Below are 27,028 nucleotides of genomic sequence, written 5' to 3'. Positions count from 1 at the left end.
TACTTCAATTTGTAGATGTCTAGCAGTGCCATAGGTTCTAAGACATATACAAAAAAATTTGAAGAAAAGGATATTTGCCTTGAGAAACTTATATGAGTGAGAAAATAATAAAAATAAAACAAAACTAGAACAATACAGAAGACATAGACCACAGAAATTTAGAAAAAGGAGATTTAATTGTGCATAACCTACTCATGTCAGAGATTCCTGGGGAAGAAGACCTAAAATAAGGTCCCAGATAGTTCATTTATTCTCAGTTGCAGCTTAGTGACATTCAAGAATGACAAGAGATCTCCTCAGTCACAGGACTGTAAGAGAAAGAAACCAGTAGAAAGGAAACTACAGAATTTCTGGCTCTTCTCTTGAACTGAAGAAAAACCCTGGCTGTACCTACTAGGGCATGGAGCTGACAAAGTTAAGGACCCCAGGCTTGAAGTCTTTTTCCCTATTTCTCTGAATAGATGCACAGAAAACCACTAAACCAATTTTCTTCTAAGCTACTTCATTATCTTCTCAACAGACATTGGTTCCTCACTGTAAATTTTGTATTATAAAACTCAGGTCACCAACTTTAACCCCTTCACCTCTCATAGCAGCTTTAGTCAGGCCTGCTCACTTTTTTGACCTTATTTCCACCTGTGGCTGAATACACCTTCCTACTCTACATGGGTATAAACAATGAGTAGGGCACATAATAACTCTATAAACTGCTTGATTTTTATCAGTAGCTAAGCTCTGCACATCCTGTCTTTCAAGGCCAACGTAATCCCATTTTTCCTAAAAATCCTTTCCCACCTACCCAAAGGAAGTACGTGAGCAGGTACATGCATGCACATGTATGTGTACACATATAACAAGTATATTTGTCCAAAACTCTATAATATTTGTCATCTAGGATATACCTTAGTGTTTAGTGTTCACTGCACTTAAGCAATACTAAGATACACGAACTCCAAGTCAGAGACAAAGGTAACTAATACTCACATCACCCAGCTTAAGGCAGGTACCCAGGCTGTGAATGACATCCTCTGCCAAGTCTGAGTGGTCTGAGTCCCACACCAGCCCAATTGTGATAATCTGTGGAGCATTCATCAACACACGGCGAATCCGAATCCTTTCTCCGCAGTTGCTCTGAAATACATATATAAGACTAGTTTGAGATGTTTCCCACTGGCTCTGCCTCAATTCCACTAATCTTAGGGCTCCTCTCCCCACTCTGAACTCTACCCCTGACTTAACTCACCGGACAGTTCCGCAGATCCCCCATGGTGCTGGCATTTTGCAGCAGTTCACCAAACATGCTTGGTGAAGGTTTTTCTCGTCTTTCCAGCATACAAATAGCCTGATTGCTTCAAGACAGGGAATGGAAGGGTAGAAGATGATGGTAGGTTACTCAGAGTTATAACTAAATCAAATAGATTATTCATACAAACTCCTAACTCGCATGTTTGATTTTCTTCCTTTGCCCACTATGCTCACTATACCAAAGCCCTTGTCCTGACCAGCTTCACTGTCCCAAACACAATGAGCGCCTGTCCCAAAATCCAAAGCTCATAGAATCCCCATTTCACCTCCCACCTTGTTGAATAGAACTGAACCTAAGAAAAGTTGGGAGAGGAGGGAAGAAGAACAAATATTACTTTAAAGTTGTTCTGAGTTCCTACAATATAGCATAGTCTTAGCAATAAAAATAAATGCTATATGGATGCCATCAGTGAGAACTCAATCACTTAAGGAGTACCTAAGGGTACAAGCAGAGAACCCTTTAAGACTCACCAAAGGGAAGTAGTGGAGATGTAATGTACCATCTGGATGAAAGGCAGTGGATCAGAAGTGGCACCACAGCTAGTACACACACACTGGGCCCAGGTAAAAAAAGCAAAACCAAGCAGCCACAGTCATTAATTGTTTTGGCACCCATCTAATACCCCACATCCCAGCATAAAGTGTTCTTGAAGAAGAAGTGATGTAGATAGAGATAAGGTTCACCTGTTCAAACAATGTCATTGCAAATTTCTGGTGGGAGATGCAGTGTTGCGCAGTACATATATCCTCTTTGGTTTCGTCAGCAATCTGGAAGTGAATTCTCATCAGGAGGTTTTCCTAATAGGGAAAGAACAAAAGCAGTGTATCAGTGATACTTAAAAGAAAAATGCACAAATTGGTAGGCAGTTTACTCAGAGAAATAGTAATCCTCTTGGAAGGTAAGAATACCTCTACTTAAAAAAAAAAAAACTGTTTGGGGGCCTGGGTGGCTCAGTTGGTTAAGCGACTGCCTTCAGCTCGGGTCATGATCCCAGAGTCCTGGGATCGAGTCCCACATCAGGCTCCCTGCTCCATGGGGTATCTGCTCCCTCTGACCTTCTCCCCTCTCATGCTCTCTCTCACTGTCTCTCTCTCAAATAAATAAAATCTTTAAAAAATAAAAAATAAAAATAAAAAAAATTTAATTTTAAGTAACTATAAATTCATAGGAAGTTTCAAAAAAATTGTGTAGGGGGTCTATATACCCTTCACCAACTTTCCTCCAATGGTAACATCTTGCATAACTATAGTACAATAACCAAACCAAGAAATGGACATCAATACAGTCTACAGAGTTTATTTAGATTTCACCAGTTTTACATACACTTACTTGTGTCTATAACTCTATGCAATTTTCTCACATGTACAGAGTCATATAACAACCATGCAATCGATATAAAACTGTTCCATCACAAGGTTCCCTCACATTATTCCTTTACAGCCTTACCCACCCAATTCCAACCCTGACACCTAGTAACCACTAATCTATTCTCCTATCTCTATAAGCTTGTTATTTCAGAATATTACATAAATGGGAGTATATGGTAGGTATATAACCTTTTGATACTGTGTTTTTTTCCCTCAGCATAATTCCCTTTAAATCCATTCAAGTTGATGTGTAAATTAGTCATTCCTTTTTATTACTGCATAGTATTCCCTGGTATGGAAGTACCAAAGTTTGTTTCACTATTCACCATTAAATGCATTGGGTTGTTTCCAATTTGGGACTATTACAAATAAAGATTCTATGAACATTCATATACAGGTTTTTGTATAAACTTAAGTTTTCATTTCTCTCATGTCCAGTTATACAACTGCTGAACCATATGATAATTTGCAAGTTAGTTTTTTAAGAAACTGCCAAACTGTTTTCCATGGTGGCTATACCATTTTACATTCCCACCAGCAGTATATGATCCAGTTTCTCAGGAGTAACTCTGATTCTGGTGACATTTTACCCTGTAATGGAATATAGATCACTCTCAGATTTTTTTTAATGGATACACAGAGAGAGTCTTTTGAAGGCTGATGGATAGAATTAGAACCCAGAGTTCCGAAGAGTCTCCTACTAAAGTCACTGGGAGCAATGCAGCTACCGAAACAGCATATTACACTTGTGTTAGGGACTCAGTTATTCTCTGTTTAATTATCATTAGTAACGTAGGAGTTCACAAAGTACAGTGGTCCCCAGACCAACAGCATTAGTATTAGCATCACCTGGAAACTTGTTAGAGCTAGATATTCTTGGACCCTAATCCAGACCTACTGAATCAGAAACTCAAGGGAGTGGGACACAGCAATTTGTATTTTAATGAGCCCTTCTCCTTTGAAGGCAAGAGCCACTGTTTTATGCAATGGCAAGCACAAAACTACTCTAAACCCAAAGGAAAAAGAATAAACCCATTATGCAATTCCTACTTCATTAGCAGAGACACCCTAGAGCTCTGAAAAACTCCGGAAATTCCTAGTTCTAATCCTAGTTCTAATTGTAGATACAAGGGCAGAGTAAATACTACAGTAAAGTACCCAGTTCTTGATGGAGACCATCAACAGTCTCACCTCATATCAAAGAGGTCCAGAGGCCAACACTTACAAAGCACTCCGCAGCATCATCCATAATTCCCAGCTGGAAACGCTGTTCATCCTGGAAAGTCTTTGCCAGAGCACTGCGGAGAGTGTCAGATGGAAGCACTTTTTCGCTACTACACTGAAACTGGTTAAAGATTCCCTGTAGGGAAGAGGTTAGACAAGGGAAAAAAGCATACTGTTGTTATTATTAAGCTTCTACATATCCCAGTCTGTCAAGCTAGCATCTCCGTGCTTTTGACAATGGAACCAATGTACTTCCCATGAGTTGACATGCTTGTAGTTAGCAACAAAGAAGTAAAAAATCAAGAGTCAGAATAAAAGGCATGATCTGTGCTAGCGGGGATCCTTGCTCTCCCATCTGACTGTGATACCATCAAGAACATTAGGAGAGACCACTGTCATGAGTTAATGTAATATAGGGTTACCTCATTCTCTCTGATACAAAAGTAGAAGATCCATAGTAAATAAGGACATTATATATAAATGGTTTGGTAAATAATTCTCTGAGGGCTCATCCTATGAAACTTGGCCCCCTTCTCCTAATTTAGAATTACTCAAAGGACAAAGAATAATAAAACAAAGACCCACTTGTCTAATACCCAGAAATAAACACAGCAACACGTTTATTTCAAATCTACAGATGAAGTCCCATTTAAGATCACCCACTCTCTACCAGCCATTCACTATCATGAGTTTGTTGCACAGTCTTTTGTTTTTTTAATACTTCTATATACCTGTGTATTTGTGTATGACTGTCCATAATTTACATACACACACACACACACACAAATTCATTCTTTTTCCCTGCTGTATTGTATTTGATCAGATGTCTATGTGACATCTATTTATCTATTTCTTTATTGACAGATATTTTGGCAGTCTCTAATTGTTTGCCATTATAGAGAAGCTATGTCAACTTTTATTTCTACCAGTAAATGAATATACATAAATTTCCCCATATCCTTGTCAGCAATTAATTAATATACTCAGACTGCTTAATTTGAGTCTTTCTAACTACATTTAGTTTTTCTGGATCTTTTGTGAATATGACTTGTGGCAAATATCTTCTTGCAGTCTTCTAATGTCTTTTATGTAGACCAGTTTTTAAATTTTGGTGTAATTAAATGTATCTATCTCCTCCATCTTTACCTGATGTGAAACAATGACGAATGTGATATCCAGAGAATGGAAACAGAATGGCAACAAGTGGCACCTGACTTGATGAGTCCTTCTCAAGTAGTATTAGACATTCCCCACAAAAACTAGAATATGGTCCAGAATATGTATTAGACATTCCCCATAAAAACTACAATATGGGCCATCATGTGGCCCAGATCCTCACTAAGCCACCCAAACAATAAATTCAATGATGTGTTACATATTGACACACCAAAGAGTATAACTTACTTGACATTCTTGTTAGTAATTTCTTCATATAAAAAGAAACCCTTGGTTATTTTTCAGACTTACTAATGAGACCAGAAACGAGACCATTTTATAAACCTACTTATATGATCTAATAATAGGAGGCCTCACCAACCTAGAACAGTCAATTCTTGGTCCTCATCTTACTTGAACTATAAGCAGCTCAGTCACTCACTCATCAGATTTTCATCCAAATACTACCCTCACTATATAGTATTTCCTGACTGATCTACCTCTTTTTCTTTTTTCCTTCCTTTCTTTCTTTCAAAGATTTTATTTGTTGAAAAGAGAGAGCAAAAGTAGGGGAAGTGGCAGGCACAGAGAGAAGCAGGCTCCCCGTTGAGCAAGGAGCCCAATGAGGACTTGATCCCAGGACTCTGGGATCATGACCTGAGCCAAAGGGAGATGCTTAACCAACTGAGCTAGCCAGGCGTCCCCTGATCACTCTATTTAAAATTGCAAGCTCCACCCCCTCTTCCTCAAACCTTCCACCCTCACCTGTTTTATTTTTCTCTGTGGCATGTATTATATCATCTGTAATACCATGTATTTTACTTATTTACTATCTGACTACACTCTCTAGAATTTAAGTGTGAGGACAGAAAATTTTCGTCCTTTAATTCCCTGCTATATTATTCCCAGCACCTAGAAGGATACTGGCATACAGAGGGCAACAAATAACTAGTTTTGGATGGATGAATGGCTGGATGGCTGGATGATGTGATATGGGTAGATCTTAATAAGATATTAAGTCCCCTCTTTTTTTTTAAGTAGGCTCCATGCCCAGTGGGGAGCCCAACATGGGGCCTGAACCCATGACCCAGAGATCAAGACCGGAGTTGAGATCAAGAGTCAGACACTTAACCTACTGACACCCAAGTATCCCTAGTCCCCTTTTTTTTAAAAGCCAATAAAGAATCACCTAGAAAAGTTGAAATTTTTTCTTAAGGTAATATAACTGGTTAATACAAAATGGGATTTAACCTCATTCTGCTAATTTCAAGTTGGAACTGTTTTTTTCCTCATTCTACTCTCTTAGTAACACTGTTCCTCCTCATACACATTGAACATCTATCCCAAAAGCAGCTCAAGAACAATTTGCTACATAACCTGCTATTATTCCCTACAAAGGATTTTATATGATGTGGAGGAGACAGTACTAATAATACATATTTAGTATTATTTTATGAGCTAGGAACTGGGAGAAATCTATTATAAGTACTCCAAGTTATTTTGGATTAACCTAGACATTTTTCACAAATATATTTAAGATCAGGTAAAGGCAAGGCAGGACCTTTCATAATTTGTTGCTGGAAACAGAAAAATGTCTATCAGTAACCCTTAAACTAGATCTAAAGGAGTGGTCTAGGTCCACAGTTAAACATTCTCAGAGGACAACTGGATACCTACACCAAGTGACCTACAGGATTCTGAAACAGAGGAACAGAGAAACAAAGGAAAAGGTGGCCAAAGAAGGAGTGACTGCTTCTACAAGTAATAGTAATTTGACCACTGAAAACACTAAATGACCACTATCATATCCCAATTTGCCATTCTCAATGGTTAATGCTAAGATATTACTGCTAACGAAGGCTCTATCTCTAGAGCATTGGATGGATGAGGTTTGATTCTTTGTCCAGAGTCCAAAACTGGCTTCATGACAGTTCTGCACAAATGTAATATTTGCAAACTACAGCCCTGTTAGTCTTTCTCAGCTGAGGTTCCTCAAGAATTAAGCCATAATACTTTAAGGCATCAACAATTCCTAATGAACTAACTTCTCTCCTATGCATAGCAGTAGTTATGTTATTACCCAAAGAGAATTAAAATAGTCACTCCAGTCATGTTGTGTGGTCTGTGGTTCAGATGACCCTGCTTGAGAAAGGACAGGATTGCACTGAGAGATGGTATAGAGCAATGGTTAAGAGCATGGACTCTGGAACCAGACTACATGGGTTCATAATCCCAGTCCTGTTATTTACCATCTCTATGACCTTAGAAAAGCTACTTAACTTTTCTAGGCTTCAGTTTCCTCTTTTAAAAGAGGATTAGCAATAGTATTTACCTCCTAGGGTTATTTACAGATTAAGTAAATTATCTGTATCTCTATCTATACCTTAGACTATTGCCTGGCTGTATAAATGCTAAGTATTAGCTGCCATTGTTGTTGTTGTTGTTGTCGTCATTATATTTTAGGTTACTAAGGAGCCTGTCTGCCCCTGACCTTGGGTCAGAAATACATCTACTTTAAGCTACCTCTCCAGTCTCTAAAATCTGGGTAGGAAGGACCAAACTTTTCTCTTTCTGTTCTTAAAAGAGGCAGATTTCCCATGACTATCTAAGAAAGGTTTCAGCACAGAAAGGGAAAGATCTAAAGTCAGAGCTTTGCCTACATGCACAGTGGATATGTAGTAACAAATCCGACTTGTGTTCAGTGTCATCATGTCTCTAAACTATACTCTTTTCTCATCTCTTAATTACAGGTAACGGTCTCCATACACAATGAGTATCTGAATGTATTCAGAATGCCTGCATCCTCATTATTTTATTGTAACTATTATTATCAGTCTTGCTCTGCTATTGTTAGGAAAAAGCAAGTGTATCAGGGATGAAGCAGCCTGAGCTCTCCCAGCATGCATCTGTGGAGCTGCAGCTCTGGAAGAAGCTGTAGCACAAAGCCCCTCTGTTAGGGCAGCACACTAACCCCTGTGTGTCCCTCTCACATGAGCACAAGGGCTGGAACGGGCCTCCTCCTGCTCCCTTTTTCACCCTCCTCCCACCTTTCCCAGAGGGAGATCCTGTTCACACCAAAGAAAGCCAAGAACATTTAGTTCAGCAATAAGAACAGGTGGTAGCACCAATAAGGAACAAAAACTGGTATTCTTCCAATTGCTGAGTTCTGTGGCAGGGAGTGAGAAAGGGCAGGAAGAACCCAAACCCAGGAATCACTTTTCCCTATGGGATCCCTGATGGTTTCATTTCAATAAACAGAGAAAACCCACCTTTGAGGTTTTCGCTCAGCTCTTCTTCACAAAGTGAAACCAAAGAGGTCTTCCTTTTTATTCTCAGGAAAAGGCAAATTACTTTTTGTCTGTTAAGTATTTTCTTGGATGCAGTGCAAAAGCAGTAAGACTTTAATGACTAAAAGCAGGTGCTTCCCCACCCATTTCTCTTAGATCACGGAGCAAACAATTCTATCCACATGAGCACATAATTATTTGGATTAGTAAAAACCAAGTAAATAAGATAAAAGTGCCATAAAGACAGAAAGTCTTTGTGCTTTGGCATCTACAAATGCAGCTGTTGCTTAAGTTTTTTCCCCCTAAAACACAGACTTTTGTCTTTAGGCGGGGAACAGCTGTTTACTTCTCTCTCAGGACTTCCTAGCCTTGCATCTAAAAGAAGTCATGAGTAAAGAAGATGGCGGTCAAGGAAAAGGGCCATCAGTAAATTTGATGCTTTATGGGCCCTAGGTTTTTGGAAAGTTAGCAGTCCAACTCATCCCTGAAGGGTGTCCAACAATAACTTTTGCAAAGGCACGACACACTTTATGCACTGCTACTAATTCAGTTCTTAGGTTTTCTCTTCTTGACCTGGGCTTCCCAAATCTCTCATCATTTTGGCTCTCATAATCACTCCTTTTCTCCACACTTCCTGGAAATCAGAGACTTAAATAACTTATAAACCTGAATGTGGCCAATCAAGCCTGTTCGTAAACACAATCCTCTGAAAGAAAGATAAAAGAGCTACTACTCCTTGAAGACTACAAGAAAAGAGAACTTTTCACTAGTTTTATGTGTTCAAAGGACTCTAGAGCATTCTTTTTCAAGAAGAGAATAATATGTAAATATTTGCCATTTTGTCACCCAAAACAGTAATATTGGATTTTTAACATTTTATTGCAGAAAATCTCAAACATAGTAGAGTAGACAAAATACCACAACAAACTCCCATGTACCTATTATCTATCTTCAACAATTATCAGCCTGTGGCCAATCTCATTTCATATATACAACCCACCCACTTACCCCTTCCCAGATCATTTTGAAGCAAATATCAGATATTACTCATCTGTAAACATTTCAGGGTATGCCTCTAAAAAAAAAAGAATCTTTTTGTTTAAAATGTAACCTTAATATAATTACCACACTTAGAAAAAGGTAATAATAATTCCTTAATATCATCAAATATCCAGTCAGTTTAATAGAAACTCTTGCTCCAACATTGGAAAAGGCAGGGAACAGCTGGTTAGTTTCTCTATTGGGATTCCTTAACCATATGTCTAAAAATACCTACCTTTTCTGGACTTCACAATTCGATAATTATCTGCATATCTTATACCAGTCCTTTTAAGTACACTCAGCTACCAATACCATTTCTCCCCACGGGCTTTATTTGCACTCTTTTGAGTCCATAACCCAATACTTAGTGGACTTGCAGTGGCGAAGTTAAAGACCATCATAAGCTACCTATCACACTCACTTCTGCTACCAGTACAAAAGAGACAGACACCCACATACACACAGAGACACAGAAAGAAACACCAAGACTTCAAGACACGGGACAGAGAGGGGCGCCTGAGTAGCTCAGTGGGTTAAAGCCTCTGCCTTCCGCTCAGGTCATGATCCCAGGGTCTGGCTCTCTGCTCAGCAGGGAGCCTGCTTCCCTTTCTCTTTCTCTGCCTGCCTCTCTGCCTACTTGTATCTCTGTCTGTCAAATATATAAATAAAATCTTTAAAACAAAAACAAAAACAAAACCCCTACCTCTTAAAAAAAAAAAAAAAAGACACTGGACAGAGAGCCACAGAACAGAGACAGGACAAATTCACCAGAGGATGGTATTGCTTATAGTGGGAAATCATTAACTAATGGTGAGGTTTTACAAAATATAATAGTCAATTTGCTAATTTTTGTCAAGATCAAAACTGCAGGACCTTAGAGATTACCAAGAGTATTTAAATCAAATTTTGAGAATCAATACCATAACCACTTACCCCACAAGGGAAATGAAAAGGGGGACCCTTCTGGATATGCACAAAGATTCTGAGATTGTTTAAGTTTCAGGTTCTGCCATAAACTGTGGAAAGGAAAGAATCATGACGATCTACTATGTTTTTCCTTGCAGTCACATCCCTCTATTTGAATATTATGCAAAATTCTAAACCCCAAATTTTAAAAAGGGTAAAAGACTCAACTTTATATTATCCAAGTTATGTCAATGGTTAAATTAGTTGAGAATATTTTGGTACAGCCTACTAGGATTTTAAGACTAAGAAAGGTTAACCAAAAGACCACACATATATGCTCATATCCCACAGATAAGCAAAACAAAGAAGTTCAACTCAAGATGATATTTGCATTAGACATAAAGATATACCTTCTTCACGTGAGGACTGTTTATTACCAGCTAAAATTTCCAGGGAACATATTAGAAATCTAATTTCCTGGTTTTGGGGCGCCTGGGTGGCTTAGTCTTTGGGCATCTCTTTAGCTCAGGGTCCTGGGATTGAGCCCCGCATTGAGCCTGCTTCTCCCTCTCCCACTCCCCTTGCTTGTGTTCCCTCTCTTGCTGTCTCTGTCAAATAAATAAATAAATAGAAAGAAGTCTAATTTCCTGGTTTAAACAGTCCAGCAAAATGGATTTACTCTTCTCTGATATTGACCATGACTATTAGACAATGAAGAACCTTCTATTCCAATAATCTACTAAAAAAAGGATTGGACTGATAATGAACAATGGGTAATTTCTTACACCACTTTACTTCCTGTGCTTATGCTTCAATACCCAATAGAGGAACAACTATATGGTACATACTTAAAATATATTGAGGTATTTATTCTCTGCACTCTCAAATCTCCCCCCAATTAACAGGTGGGCTATCAACAGAACACAGATTTTTCTGCCCCTTTCAAAAGTCTTACTGCTCTACCAATACAGACTTACATTACACAACACCTTATATACAAGAATCTATTTCCTCCCCACCTACCCTCACCATCATCATCATTCCCTGGCTTTGATGCCTTGTACTAGCATTCTTAAAAGAAAAATCACTAATTGAGAAGATCTGTTGAATTTAATCAATCAATGAAGCATTCTCCTTTGCATATAACAAAAAACACTCTGTCCTACATCTTGGCACACTGCAAAGCCTCTAGCACAATCCCTGGAAGGAGAACAAAATCTTTGTGGCATACTAAGTACAGAGGACGGATTTCCTCCCCTGGACAGAGATAAATAAATAAGCCAACACCAAAGTAAAATCATACCCTGGGGGCTGGGGGCAAAAGGGCAGATTCAATAAGAATAATAAGTAAGAGCTCTGGGCTATAGGCATGACAACAGTTCAGGTCAGGAAATAACTTTTAGTAACACTAGATGGGAATAAATTTGTGGATTCAGAAGAAACAGGGTAATCAGCACACAAATCGCTTCTCTTTGCTGAATCAGCATTGGAAGGCATTATGGTTCAAAGTAAGAAGACAGATACACTGACACAAATTCTTTTTTAATAAAAGCATCATTAATAATTAGCATGCAAGATTTCAAGGCTTTCAAATTACTTTAGGAACTTAGTATAAAGTAACATAGGAAAAAAAACCTAGTACATTTTATAGAACCAAAAGAAATGAATTATCCTAAATATTCTGTATAAACCACCAAAAAGCATTGTAAGCTCTGGATACAACATATACGATGGTACCTGGCCAAGGTCACAAGGCACAAAAATACTGACAAACATTCAGAGAGCAGAAGAAAAAGCAAAAATATTATACAAAAGGTGTTCACATAAGACCAACAGTAAAGGCATTTTAATGGTTGGTGCAAGCTAAAGTAAAAAGTAGAGAAAAAGCAGGGATAAATATCTTCTAGCCAGACTCAGAAGGGCAAATCCTTCATCCAAAACATTAGATTAAGGGAAAGTTGGCTAGCTTCTGATTCATCTAAGAACATGTTTGTGTCTCCTCTTGTTCTTAATACTGGGTTCTAGAGCTAAACAATTATGTACCAACATAAAGAAGTCTGACTTTATAGAACTGGCAAGTTCTTATAGAGTACTTCAAATTCAAGAACTCTGGAGTTTTCTATTTTGAAAAAAAAAATCTATGATATAAGAATTTCACATTTCAAACTTAGAACTGGGCGCCTGGGTGGCTCAGTGGGTTAAAGCCTCTGCCTTCGGCTCAGGTCATGATCCCAGGTTCCTGGGATGGAGCCCCTCACCGGGCTCTCTGCCTGAGAGCGCCTGCTCTCTGCCTGAGGGAGCCTGCCTCCTCCTCTCTCTCTGCCTGCCTCTCTGTCTACTTGTGATCTCTGTCTGTCAAATAAATAAATAAAATCTTTAAAAAAAAAAAAAACACCTTAGCACTAAAGAATGCAAATAGGACATGAAGTACCAGCAAAAAGGAATTCTTATTTGCTTCACCAAACATTCCTCTAATTTCTAAATAGGAGGCAGAGGAAAAAAATGAGATTTAAATATATAGAACTACACCTACACTGGGACACCACAAAGTAATTTAATGTAATTTAATTGTAGGATACCAGGTAACTGCTTTGTTGACAGAACCCGAGGCTTTTGACTCTTCAGCAGATCTTCCCACCATCAAATCCCCAGGACCCCCACCAAACACATACATCTCACCCTTCCCTAACTAAATGAGGCATAAACTCCCAGATTAAGTAGACCTACTTAAAAAAAAAAGTGTAAAACTCAAAGTCACAATGACAATCTCAAGTAGAACAAGAGTGAGAGAGCGCATAAAAGACAAAAAGAAAAAAGAGAAGAAAAAGGCAAATACCCAAAACTTTATAACTAAAATTAAGAAATACTTTAAAAAAATATATGAACCCAGAAAAGTTAAGTGTTTACATTATGGTGCAAGCATTGTAAGGAGTACCAACAGGGAGGAAATGCTGAACCACCTTCCCAAAAACTCATCCAGCCATGCTAAATACTATTAAGTAACACAATCATGGGTCTAGATAGAGGTAATATTTTTTAAACTTCATTAAGAAGATACATTTCTGGGGCGCCTAGGTGGCTAAGTTGGTTAAGCCATTGCCTTCTGCTCAGGTCGTGATCCCGGAATCCAGGGATCAAGTTCCCCATCGGACTGCCAGCTCTGCAGGGAGTCTGCTTCTCCCTCTGACCTTCTCCCCTCTTGTGCTCTCTCTCACTCAAATAAATAAATAAAATCTTTTTTTTTTAAAGATTTTATTTATTTATTTGACAGATAGAGATCACAAGTAGGCAGAGAGGCAGGCAGAGAGAGAGAGGAGGAAGCAGGCTCCCTGCTGAGCAGCAGAGAGCCCGATGTGGGGCTCCATCCCAGGACCCTGGGACCATGACCCAAGCCGAAGGCAGAGGCTTTAGCCCACTGAGCCACCCAGGTGCCCCAATAAATAAAATCTTTAACAACAAAAAAAGAAGATATATTTCTGGGGTCGGGGGGAAGAAGATAAGTTTCTGAATTGGAGCTCTGAAAGGACTAGATGTGGTTGGGTTTAAAAGGGATGTGTTGTTTTGTTTATTGTTGTTACTGATTTGGCGCCAAGGGATCCAGGCAAAGTGACTAACATCTGCAACGTCTAAGAGGCAGGTATAGAGAGTGTACCATCTGCTATCATAGCTGAAATGGAGAGTGCCTGAGGAAGGAAAGAAAGGGAAAAGAAAGTATGAAACTAGTTTTTTAAATGCCTATAATCATACATTTTTAAGTGATTTAAGAGTTAATAGGGAGACCCTTCAAGGTTATACAAGAAGGGAGTAACTTCAAAACAGCACTCCAGCATATTCTGAGGTTAGAACAAATGAAATCGGATGACACTAGAGAGAGAGGCAACTCAGGGGTCTGGAAAAAAAGTATTCTTTTTATTGTAAGTGGATAGAAAGACTTATTACTAGAAATATCATTGACCAGAAGAGAGGCATAGAGGGAAATGACAATCTCTGTGATGCAATTCAGGCAATTTCCAGCCTTCCTCTTTACACTTTAGTGTGCTTTCTAAAATGACTATAGTCCGTTTGTTGTTGTTGTCAAGATTTTAAGTGATTTCTACAAAGATTTTAAGTGATTTCTACACCCTACATAGGGCTTGAACCCTGAGATCAAGAGTTGCACGCTCTACTGACTGAGCCTGCAAGGCACCCCTGTAGTAGAAATAATAAAAATCATCATTTGGGGCACCTGGGTGGCTCAGTCAAAAAGTGTCTGCCTTCAGCTCAGGTTCGGATCGAGCCCCACATGGGGTTCCCTGCTCAGTGGGAGACCTGCTTCTCCCTCTCCCACTCCCCCTGCTTGGTTTCCCTCTCTCAGTGTGTCTCTCTCTGTCAAACAAATAAATAAAATCTTTTTAAAAATAAAAATAAAAATCATCACTTAAATTATAAACAAGCACCATATATATATTTAGTTAAATAATAATAAAGAAATGCCCATGTGTCCACCACCCAATTTAAGAAATGGAAAAATTAGGGACACCTGGGTGGCTGAGTCGGTTAAGCGTCTGCCTTTGGTTCAGGTCATGATCCCAGGGTCCTGGGATAGAGCCTTGCATCCAGCTCCCTGCTCAGCAGGGAGCCTGCTTCTCCCTCTCCCACTCCCCCTGCTTGTGTTCCCTCTTTTGCTGTGTCTCTTTCTGTCAAATAAATAAATAAAATTTAAAAAAAAAAAAAAGAATTTCAGAAATGAATTTTCTCAACTTCCAGGACAAACCTGCCAGTCAGAATATACTGACTTATGGAAATACCAGAAGACAGTTAGCATTATTTAAAAAAAAAAAAAAATTCAAAGATCTACATATCCTATGATGCAGTAATTCTATTCCTAGGCATATATGCAAAAAATGTGTATACATATGTAGATATATATAAGAATGTTCTTGGCAATATTGTTCATAAAAAATTAAAAACTGGAAATAATCCAAATGACTACCAGTAATGGAATAAACAAACTGGTTTCTTTATACAATGAAATACCATATAACAATGAAGATGAACAAAGTCAACCTGCACATAAAAATATGATGATCTTATATTGCTGCACTGAAGAAGACACACACACACACACACACACACACACACACACACACACTCACGAATTTATACAAAATGATTCCATTTACAGGGCACCTAAGTGGCATAGTCAGTTAAGCGAATGACTCTTGGTTTCAGCTCAGGTCATGATCTCAGAGTCCTGAGATGGATCCATGCTCAGTTCAGAGTTTGCTTAAGAGTCTCTTTCCTGGCGCGCCTGGGTGGCTCAGAGGGTTAAGCCTCTGCCTTCGGCTCAGGTCATGATTCCAGGGTCCTGGGATCGAGCCCCACATCAGGCTCTCTGCTCAGCAGGGAGCCTGCTTCCCCCACCTCTCTCTGCCTGCCTCTCTGCCTACTTGTGATCTCTTAAAAAAAAAAAAAAAAAAAAAAAGAGTCTCTTTCCCTCTGCCCCTCCCATTTATTCCTGCCCCCCGTGCTGTTGCACTCCCTCTATCTCTCTAAAATAAATAAATCTTTTAAAAATGATTCCATTTACAGTGAAGTAATTTTTTAAAAAACAGATAATTTTTAAATTAGATTGTTTAAGAATGGATACATAGGTAGGAAAACTATTCAGATTAAACAAGGAAGTGATTACTACAAACATCAGAAAAGTGGCCACTCCTGAGAGAAAGACGGAGATATGACTGAGAAAGAAGGGAGGGTGAATGTCTATGGTACTGACAATATTCTATTTTCACCCAAAGAGTTGTTACAAGATATTCATTTTGTGATTATTCATTATACTGGATCTCTGTGGAGATTTTATATAAATGTCACATCTTTTTGTTAGATTTATTCATATGTACTTTATATACTTGGTTATTATTACAAAAACTCTTTTTAAGTTACATTTTCTGTTAGTTGCTAGTACACAGAAATACAATTGAATGTTATACCTTAATCTTACAGGCAACAACCTGCTAAATCCTCTTATTGATTCTACTGCTATATCAGCAGATACTCTGAGATTTTTTTTTAATAGCCAATCATATCATCTGTAAATAATACCTTTGTTGCTTTCTTTCTAATATTTATCCTTTTGTTTTATTAGACTGACTAGAATCTAGTTCAATGATGAATTATATTATTTCATATTCCATAAAAATATTTTTAGGTGGCTCAGTTAAGCATCCAACCCTTGATTTTGGCTCAGGTCATGATCTCAGGGTTGTCTCCTGCTGGGCATGGAGACTGCTTAAGATTCTCTCCTTACCTTTCCCTCTGCCCTGCCCCTATCTCTTTTCCTTAAAAAAAAAAAAAAAAAAAAAAAAAATTAAAATAGGGAACAAAAAAGACATTCCAGGTGCTGATGGTCCATCCCAGATTTACTCTTCCGAACACTCAACGTTCCTTCTGTTCTCTCAGAAAATGAAAGTCTCCTGGATGAAGGAATATGGCTAGTCTAACAATTTAAATTTCTCAACTCTTAGAACCACGTTCAGTTCATCCACACAGTCAAATTAATCCATTTGCAATATGTCTATTTATAATTTTCAAACGAGGTATACAATAATTAAAAGAATCCAAACTTAATTGTTTAGAGCTTAATTATTTAACACTTATATAGCACTGAGGGACTGAGAAGCACTTTACAGGAAAACATCAAAATTTTAATATACTCCCAATATAACAAAAGAAGCAGTGAAGGAAAATAAACCTCATTGATAGCTCAGACAATCATGTGATGAGGAAAATACTAGAACTCCTCAGAATTATGAAGATCTAAAACAGAGCCTTTGATTTCCCAAGCCCATTTACCTATCTGCCATAAGCAACTGCTTCCCTGAAAGAGTCCCAAGGTACATCCTCAGCCTCATAAGTTGAAAAATATCTTCCTTCCTTACTTGGGTATCTCAGAAGGTATCCCATGAAGTCCCATTGTTAGTTTACTTCAACTATTTGGTTTCTATAATGATACTAATTTATATCACAATAACAATTTGTACTTCTGGAAATTAAAACATAACAAGACTGGTACAGCCAGTTTATCAGAATCCCACCTTGGTCAATGAAGAGGATGACACAGTCCTGACTAATCAAAGTCATGTCAGGGGGTCATATAAGTTCTATCATTACCTCCTGGTACAGATGAGAGCTTCTAGTTTCAAGAGATTCCTCTACCAGGGATTTCTCCAAGATTCAAATTTCTCTAGCAAGTACCTTACTTAGGTTTTTAATGCCATGAACTAGACTTTCCTCGGATTTGCTGGCCAGAGGACCACTATATTTCTTGCTTACCCAAAATTAGATACTTAATGTTAATGTGCCCTTCAGAGAATCAAGCCAAATACTCTTGTGGATGGACTTCTGTCTGAATGGGCATAGTCAGAAATGTTACAATTTGTAAAAGATATGGTTTCATTAAAATTCACATTCAAACTCCCAATTAATCAATAATATATATTTTGCTAAAAATTCCAGTGCTTCCAAGGGGGAAAGAAAAAAGATATTTGTGACCCAAGCAATAAAATGTTCAAAAGACTCAGTCATCTCTTTCTAAAGATATCTGCCCAACATGGACTTAAAACTCCAAAATGATGTTGCTCAAAAAACTTTCAAATCAATTGTTGTGAACACCTGAAATAACTGGGAAATTCTCCTGGATTTTTGTTATAGTTCTTACTCCAAGATGTAAAAACAACTAAATTAAATATATAATGACCACACTCAAGCATCCCTGTCACAAACCAAGAATGACTTCTTGAGTCTGAAAAATGACACTGTATGCTTATCAGAACTCAAGCAGACTCATCCAGCCATAAATAATCCATTGTACATACAAACCAAAAAACACACAGAGAAGCTCAATGTTGGACAACAGATAAAGTAATTTAGAATGGGGCCTTTTATACAACCTAGTTCTTCCTCTATTGCAGCATACTCTGAATCCTTGGGTTTCATTTTATCAGAAATGAAAAACTTGGGAGTCAGACAATGGGGTCGAGAATGGGTATAATGAATCTATTAAATGTGGTAATGGGAAACATTAGGGAATAGAAAAATGTTAGTACTGGCTTTTGTCAATAGGAAGAGTTTGTTGCTAAATTTAGCTTTAACAGACAATAGTTAATTCCACTAAAAATACCTGGTTGTTTATTCTTTCAAAATAAAAATTTAGAATTAGCTCTTCAGGTAATACTCAAAATCTAAGTACATTTGAATAAAATCCTATCATATTAAATAGAGCTGTATGGACAAAAAAGTCTCAAAAAAACAGACAACCTAAGCCAAGTAACAATTCCTCAAAGCAAGAAAAACTAATCATACTCATCTTTGCACTAATAAGAAATTCTTTAGCATCACTCTGATTAACCAAACTACCTCAATATTGATCATTTGGCAGCCTAATGGTGGTGAGAAGAAACAGATTTGAAGAACTTACCTTGAGAGCACAAAAGATGCAGGAATCGCCCATGCACTTGTGAGTTGTAAGCTGCCTAAAGCTACGTCGGAAGATGTCTAAGTGCCATAAAACCTGGCAAAAAAGGGAGGAAATACTTCATCACTCTACAAAAAAGCCTCCATTTGATCTTAGAGTCAAGAATTTTAAAAAACATAGGTAATGACTACAGAATATATCTTCATTCCCAAGAGAAAAGCTCATTCTAGTATATTAAAACAAATGTGAAAAAAGGGTAAGGTAGCTAACATGAGGGACAGATAACTATATTCTAAAAAATACATTAATTTGAAAATGAAGGAAGTTTACACAGAGAAAATAAGGTATAACATACGTCAAATGTGATCCTGAAGTGTTAATTTATGAGTTAAAAGCTGCATAATAGGGTATATTTAAATGATCCACACAAGAAAAAAATTTTTTTTGGAATAAACTTTTTTTTTTTTTTTACATATAGTTGATACACATTACATTAGTTTCAGATATATAACATAGGGATTCCACATGTCTATATGTTATGTTGTACTTACGAACACAAATGTAGCTGCCATCTGTCATATTCATCACTATTATAATACCACTGACTATATTCCCTATGCTGTTCCCTTTTATTACCATGACTTTTTTTAAGGTTTTATTACTCTTTTAAGTAATCTCCACACCCAACCTGAGGCTTGAACTCACAACCCTGAGATCAAGAGTCACATGCTCTACCAACTAAGCCAGCCAAATGCCCCTCCCCATGACTTATTCATTCCATAACTGGAAGCTTATATCTCCCACCCCCCTTCACCATTTTGCCCACCCCTCCATCTCCCTTTCCTCTTACAACCATCAGTTTTTCTCCATATTTATAGATCTGATTCTGCTTTTTGTTTATCATTTGTTTTGCTTTTTAGATTCCACATGTAAGTGAAATCATATGGTATTGAAAACTTATTTTGAGCTTGATTTGTAGTATAGAATTTTGTCTTTGCTAGATTTCTCAATTTTTGGACCTTTCTTTGAGAGATGTACGACCTTCTTTAAGTCAACAGAATAAAAAAATGGTGATAGCAACAGTGATAAATCATGTTCATAGTATGTAACCTAGATATGATGTAATGAAAAGGATACTTTATTTTTATGGTCTTCCTCTCAAGACCCAGAAGAGTCTAATGATGAGAAACATATCAAACAAATTCCAATAGTGAGACATCTCACAAAATACCTGAATAGTATTACTCAAAATTGTTAAGATCATCAAAAACAAGGAAATTTTAAGAAACTGACAGAGCCAAGAAAAGCCTAAGGAGACATGACAAGTAAATGTAACTGTGGTATCCTGAATGGGATCCTGGAACAGAAAAAGATACTAGGCAAAAATTAAGGAAATCTGAATACACTATGGACTTTAGCTAAAAAAGAAATGGTATAATATATAGCATAATGCCTCAGGAAGCTCCGCTTGCTTAGAAAACATTTAAATGGCATCACATCTGAAAAGGCACTGTACTTCTGGAGCTTCTTTTTACTTATGTGTCTTCAAAGTATATATTCCAGAAGTTCTTCGAAATACATTGTACTCCTAAGTAAGTAACATCTTTTTATAATAAACATAATGGTTTCAATACATCTGTGGCCAACATAGCATTCATATCAAAAGTCAGAATATGGGATGCCTGGGTGGCGCAGTCAGTTAAGTGTCTGCCTTCAGCTCAGGTGGTGATCCCAGAGTCCTGGGATCGAGTCCCACATCGGGCTCCCTGCTGGGTGGAAGCCTGTTTCTCCCTCTGCCTGCTGCTCCCCACTTATGTGCTCTCTCTATCAAATAAATATAAATAAAATCTTTAAAAAAAGATAGAATATTAGCTTATAGAAACAATTACTTTCAACTTGTAACACGATTACAAAAGGCACTCCAAAACCATAAATGACTCAATCTTTAAGTATGGATTTATAAATGTGTGCTTGGGTGTGTGTATTATGTGTTCCATATGGCACTGGAAATTAGAACAGAAAGTCATAAATATTGTTGTTTCAATACAGACAGAGCATACAGGAAAACACAGAATTATAAAAACAGGACTGTGGCCGGGAAGGAGATAAACACACACCTATATCAACACTTTTTTTTTTTTTGGCCGGCTTTTTTTTTTTTTAAGATTTTATTTATTTATTTGACAGACAGAGATCACAAGTAGGCAGAGAGACAGGCAAAGAAAGAGAGGAGGAAGCAGGCTCCCTGCCGAGCAGAAAGCCCAATGCGGGGCTCAATCCCAGGACCCTGGGATCATGACCTGAGCCGAAAGCAGAGGCTTTAACCCACTGAGCCACCCAGGCGCCCCTTTCTGCCTGCTTCTAAAATACAAAAGTATTATTAGTTTATGCAATGTCACTCAAAAAACTCACATGCAGCATCTGTGGAAAAAAAAAAACTAACAAACCCCACCCAACTGCCTTAAATTTGTGGTAGTAATGAGGGAATATAGTTAAATTCTTTCTCTAGGCTTAATAGCATAGGATTCTTTAGTGTTTTCCAATAAAAATTTGAAAACCGAGAGTATAAAACTTTTTTAAAGTAATCTGTTAACTCAGTGTAGGGCCTGAACTCACAACCCTGAGACCAAGAATCAGATACTCCACTGACTGAGCCAGCCAGGTACCCCAAGTATGAAACTTTATTACATAAATAAGCTTGGCAAGAGTCTTATATTACAAATGAGGAAACTGAAATACTATTACCTGTACAAGATCACAAGTCTACAGATACACTAAAACTAATTCATAAGTCTAGTGCTTTTTTTATTTTTTTAAATTTTTTATTTTTTTAAAGATTTTTATGTTTATTTATTTGACAGAGAGAGAGATCACAAGTAGGCAGGGAGGCAGGCAGAGAGAGGGGGAAGACAGACCGAGGCGGGCTGATCCCAGGATGCTGGGATCACGACCTGAGCTAAAGTCAGTCTTTAACCCACTGAGCCACCCAGGCACCCCCCGTGCTTTAAAAAAAAAAAAAAAAAAAGATTTATTTATTTATTCTAAAGAGAGGCAATGAGAGAGAGCAGGAGAGAGGGACAGGGGGAGAAGTAGAGAAAGTCCCAAGCAGACTCCACACTAAGCACAGAGCCCGACTCGGGGCCTGATCTCACGACCCTGAGACCACAACCTGAGCTAAAACCAAGAGTCAGTTGCTCCACCAACTGAGCCATCAGGGCTGCCCTCCTCCATTTTTAAAAAATTTATTTATTTACTTTAGGGGTTCCTGGGTGGCTCAGTGGGTTAAAGTCTCTGCCTTTAGCTCAGGTCATGATCCCAGGGTCCTGGGATCAAGCCCTACATCAGCCTCTCTGCTCGGCAGGCAGCCTGCACCCCCCACTCTCTGCCTGCCTCTCTGCCTACTTGTGATTTCTGTCTGTCAAATAAATAAATAAAATCTTTTTTTTTTATTTTTTTTATTTATTTATTCATTTGTTAGAGAGAGCGAGCGAGCACAGGCAGAGTGGTAGGCAGAGGCAGAGGGAGAAGCAGGCTCCCCGCCGAGCAAGGAGCCCAATGTGGGACTCGATCCCAGGACGCTGGGATCATGACCTGGGCCGAAGGCAGCCGCTCAACCAACTGAGCCACCCAGGCGTCCCTAAATAAATAAAATCTTAAAAAAAAAAGAAAGATTTATTTTAGAGAGAGTGTCCACTGCTTTTTATACCAAATACATTGCCTTGTCTTTTCTTCTCTCATAGCAACTTTTCTCATTACATCTGAACAATAACACTAATATTTTACCCAAGCATAATTATCTTGGGGGGCAAATTTCATTTACTCTTATTCTGAGGAGCAGAAAAGAGGGGAAAGTAATTGCTTGAAAGTTAGGCCAAAGGGGATGAACTTAACATTCTATGGGCATGACAAGGCAAAGAAGGCAGGCAGACAAGAAGCTTTGGGATTCTGTTATCACTAGTGTGGCAACCAATACCAAAAGGGAAAATCTAGTATAGACAATCACACCTTAGGGGAATTACTTTCCACTACGTTTGTTCAAGCGTATCTGACCAGACACCAATCATGAATCACTACAAGAGAGCTCAGAGGAAGGAGAAGAAGAAATGGACAAAGACTGGACTCCATTCAGTGTATATGCTAAGAGCCTGAATGCTAAGAGCCTTCTAATGAAGACGAGAGTAATATACCTAGAAGTCTTTGACTAGTGGAAAGAACTTTGCTTTCTTTACTAGAGAAAAGCAAGTAGGGCGATACAGTTTGGTCTCAAAAGGTAAAAAAGGAAGCAAAAAGAAAGTCAACAAACAAGTATTTTTATTTTAAGATTTTATTTATTTATTTGAGAGAGAGAGCACAGCAGGGGGAGCAGCAGGCAGAGGAATAGGGAGAAGCAGGCTCACAGAGCAGGGAGCCCAATGTGGGGCTCAATCCCAGGACCCTGGGATCACGACCAGAGCCAAAGGCAGACGCTTAACGACTGAGACACCCAGGAGCACCAATAAACAAGTATTAAGATCATCTAGTCCATGTACTCTCCCCTTCAGGCAGGTAAGTAGTAGTAGTCACAGTTATTATTTCTGTTATCATTATTAATCCCTTTTTCCTACAAATAAGGTAATTATCTCAAAGAGATAAGTACCTTGCCTAAGATCACACAGATAGGCTTAAAAATGATCTCAGTCTGCTAACCTTAAACAGAGACCATCAAGGATTATATTTAAAAGAGTTATTGGGGGGATCGAGCCCCACATCAGACTCTCTGCTCCGCAGGGAGCCTTTTCCCCCTCTCTCTGTGCCTACCTCTCTGCCTACTTGTGCTCGCTCTCTCTATCAAATAAATAAATAAAATCCTAAAAAAAAAAAAAAAGAGTTATTGGAAACATAGCATCAGCAACCAAGAGTCAAAGTTCACCAGAAAGAAAGAAATTGCCCTTACCTGCAGGGCACTGTTGAGGAAGCAGCTGTTTTGTCCTGGCTCATTGCTGAGGCCTTTGCTGGGGGCTATGGAGGTTGAGCTTCGAGGTGCAAACATCCCTTGGACACTACCACGGCCCCCTGAAAAATAATTTCTTTTCCAAGACATTATTGTTCACATTTAGCTTGAAAACTCAGAAAAGGCTTTGTATCTTTTTGGGAAAAAGTTTCTGTCTGCTGAAGTCCTGACTTGTAAAAGAGAATCCAGAATTCAATGAATTTATGTTGAAATATTTTGAGTTTACAACCTTCCAAACATCATCTGTGTAGCTCAAGGAACTCAAGTATCTTCTTAGATCCACATGACAGAGCCATCCCCAACTTGCTCCAAACAATGCCCAAAATTTAACATGGCACAGTACTAACATAAACAGAGAAATCCTTAGGTATTGTGTCCTTCTATTTTTCTTGAATTGCCTCCATAAAATAGTGATGAAGTGGCTGCAGTCCTCAACTCCAGCAGAATCCAGGATCACGGTAGGATGTATTTCTTAGATTTGTTGATGATGCTTCTTGTCGACTGAAGACTTTTCCCAACTGGAAGGAGAAGCAGACAAATAAGCAAGAATCCAATGCAACCCTCCTCACCTTCTGTATTCCTTGTCCCATCATCATCTAAAGTAAAAACTCAAGTTCTAAACAACTGACATAAAATCCACAAAGGTAAGAAATATGTTGGAATTATTCACGGTTTCTTTTCTTAATTGCTGCTGTTCTTTTTTACCACACCCCTGAAGTCTTCTATCATTCCATCCAGAATTTCAGAAGTCTCTTCTCTTCGTTTCCTCTGTGACTAGAATAGCCAGCTCTGCCAGAGAGCTTTAACAAAAAGAAAAAAAAAAAAAAAAAAAAACTAAAAGCTTGCGTCACTTAATGACTCTACTGGCTTTGTGCTATTCTGCCAAGATCAACGTTGCCTCACCTCTCACTATAAACTTGAAACCTTGGCAAACAATGACCCCCCCTCCAAGAAGAACCCCAACGACAACAACAACAACAAAACCCAAAAAACCTTAACAACAAAAAAAAAGGAGAAGCAGTCAAGCCAGAGGAAAGAAAAAAAAAGGTATGAGCAGATTTACTTTCATAGGAAACTTCTCTGAAATTTTCTAGAAGAAAGTCGATTGGGACAAAAACAAAAACCAAATACCAACTTTCCAAAATCAGAGTAACAAAAATATTACCAAGTAAACATATACCAGATGAAGAATTGGAACAGTTTCTGTTAGATATTATGAATGAAGAAATTTTTAAAGATGTTTTACGTTTACATGTTCATGGCTATGAAAGCCTGTTTAAAGGGGGAAGGCCAAGTTATCAGTCTGTTATCAGACTGTTATCACTCTGTTCTGAGGAAAGATGTTCCATCTCAGAGAAACACTCAAGGCAAGTAAGCCATATGTCCTTAACATCAAGTCCTAGAGAACTAAATCTCCTGCCCTATTTGTGTGTTTTATTTTTGCCAGAGAATCAGAGAAATAATTTGGGTTACAAATAATTTAATTCTCAGATTAAATCTGAGGCACTCATAATCAGTGGCCATTCATTGACCAACATTAGTTTTCAACTAATTAAAAATGCCAGTGAAGCAACAGGGGAGAAATACCAAAGCAGACACCTTTCCTGGAAGGAAATACTTCATCTCCAGCTTTAAGCTTTCCTATAAGGCTGCCATGTCCATATAAGAAAAAAATTAAGAATGTTAAGTATTAAATTTGGTTTCCAACAGTTCCCCACGCTTCTCCCTTCCTTAGTTCCTATCATCAAATGAACCACCTAAAAAGCAAAAATGCTAAAGCATCTTAATCATTCTCTAAAAGATCACCTAGCACTACCCAGTATATCCAGTGGAAAAACTGAGGCACAGGAACATTAAATGGTTGCACAAGACTGTTCTTTCCCTTCTCTAAATTCCCAGACTATTTATAATCTACATGTCACAATTAAAGTATTTGACTACACACTGTAGTGTCATATTATTCTCTATTTGTTTTTATTACTCTCTATTTGTTTTATATGGTATCAGTCATATATCCTGAATGACTGTATGAAAGGAAATACTAACTAGTGTCAGACAAGTACTAAACACTATACTTAACATTCTTTATTTACTCTTTACAATAGCTCTATTATGAGGTGTTAACAGTTCCATTTTACAGAACAGCAGTGAGACTTAACTTGCCCAAATCCACTAGTAAGTGGCAGAACTAGAATTTTTTTAACTATTATAAATCTGTGACTTTAATTATGTATTTTATTAGACTTTCAAAAGCTCCTATCATAGTGCTGGTCATAAGGAGGAACTCAATAAATACTCCCTGATGATTAGCATGGCACCAGGAAGGATCCCATATCTCCCACACAGATTAAAAGACCCTCAACTCTCACCCTCATACACACCCTCATACACACCCCATTCGGAGCTACTAAGCAACTTCAACAAGCCAGGCAGCATTCCTTCAGCGCAACTGCTGCAAAGGAATGACAAGTACCAAGCCTCTACTTTGCTCACAGCCAAAAGGACTTGGCAGACAGGTAGGGTTTCCAGTATCCACATTAGGAGCTTACTGAAACTCAGGCTGCCCTATGATACACACCCCTGAGTTCAGGGAGCAAAGAGAAAAAAAATTAAAAAAAAGCAGTCACAGAAAAAAAGATTCTCAGGCTCTGAATGGCAGCATTATGTAGGGTAAGGCAAAAAGCTCTCACACTGGCTCTAGGTGTGTCAGAAACTAGAGGTGAGAGCCAGAAAGAATAGGGCCAAGAGAGGGAGTAACAAATGATCCCAAGAAATACTGATGACAAAACATTTCACTTAAGTTGTAGGTCCAACACCAAACAACATAATCCTTCTACTGTGCCATCTAGTAAGATATATGACAAAGTCAATTAAAAGTTTTACCCACATCAGGCGCCTGGGTGGCTCAGTAGGTTAAGCCTCTGCCTTCAGGTCAGGTCATGATCTCAGGGTCCTGGGATCGAGTCTCGCATCGGGCTCTCTGCTAGGCAGGGAGCCTGCTTCCCCCTCTCTCTCTGCCTGTCTCTGCCTACTTGTGACCTCTCTCTGTCAAATAAATAAAATAGTTAAAAAAAAAGTTTTACCCACATCAATCCAAAAACTTCTTGGGCAATATTCAAGTATTTAGAGGTAAAAGAGCATGTCTACAACTTACTCTGAAATGGTTCAGAAGAAAATAATATATATATATATATATATATATATGTATATATATATATGGGTGTGAGTATGTGAATATTTGTAAATATGGAGAGAAAGGGAGAATGGTAGAGCAAACATAGCAATAATGTTGACAAC

At 38.2% G+C, this 27,028-nt stretch overlaps 1 protein-coding gene across 3 annotated transcripts in view; it reads right to left on the bottom strand.

Moving 5' to 3' along the window:
- Positions 1-24,507, bottom strand: part of USP54 (ubiquitin specific peptidase 54) — a 57,594-nt gene extending 33,087 nt beyond the window's left edge. For 2 of the 3 annotated variants that reach the window (XM_080822517.1, XM_080822518.1), the window contains exons 1-7: positions 23,675-23,955; positions 18,745-18,837; positions 3,899-4,033; positions 1,990-2,103; positions 1,777-1,859; positions 1,244-1,349; positions 985-1,131 (exon numbers count right to left, since the gene is read on the bottom strand). In XM_080822517.1, the coding sequence (XP_080678643.1) occupies positions 985-1,131; positions 1,244-1,349; positions 1,777-1,859; positions 1,990-2,103; positions 3,899-4,033; positions 18,745-18,837; positions 23,675-23,821 (825 nt within the window). In that variant the 5' untranslated portion in view covers positions 23,822-23,955. Of the gene's footprint in view, positions 1-984; positions 1,132-1,243; positions 1,350-1,776; positions 1,860-1,989; positions 2,104-3,898; positions 4,034-18,744; positions 18,838-23,674 lie in introns of all 3 variants that reach the window. The other variant, XM_080822516.1, reaches the window with a different exon arrangement.
- Positions 24,508-27,028: the final 2,521 nt, after the last annotated feature.

The sequence above is a fragment of the Martes martes genome (genome assembly GCF_963455335.1).
Source record: "Martes martes genome assembly, chromosome: 14".
Lineage (NCBI taxonomy): Eukaryota > Metazoa > Chordata > Mammalia > Carnivora > Mustelidae > Martes > Martes martes.
Note: the sequence above shows the minus strand (reverse complement) of the source record. Positions and strands in the feature narration are given on the sequence as shown.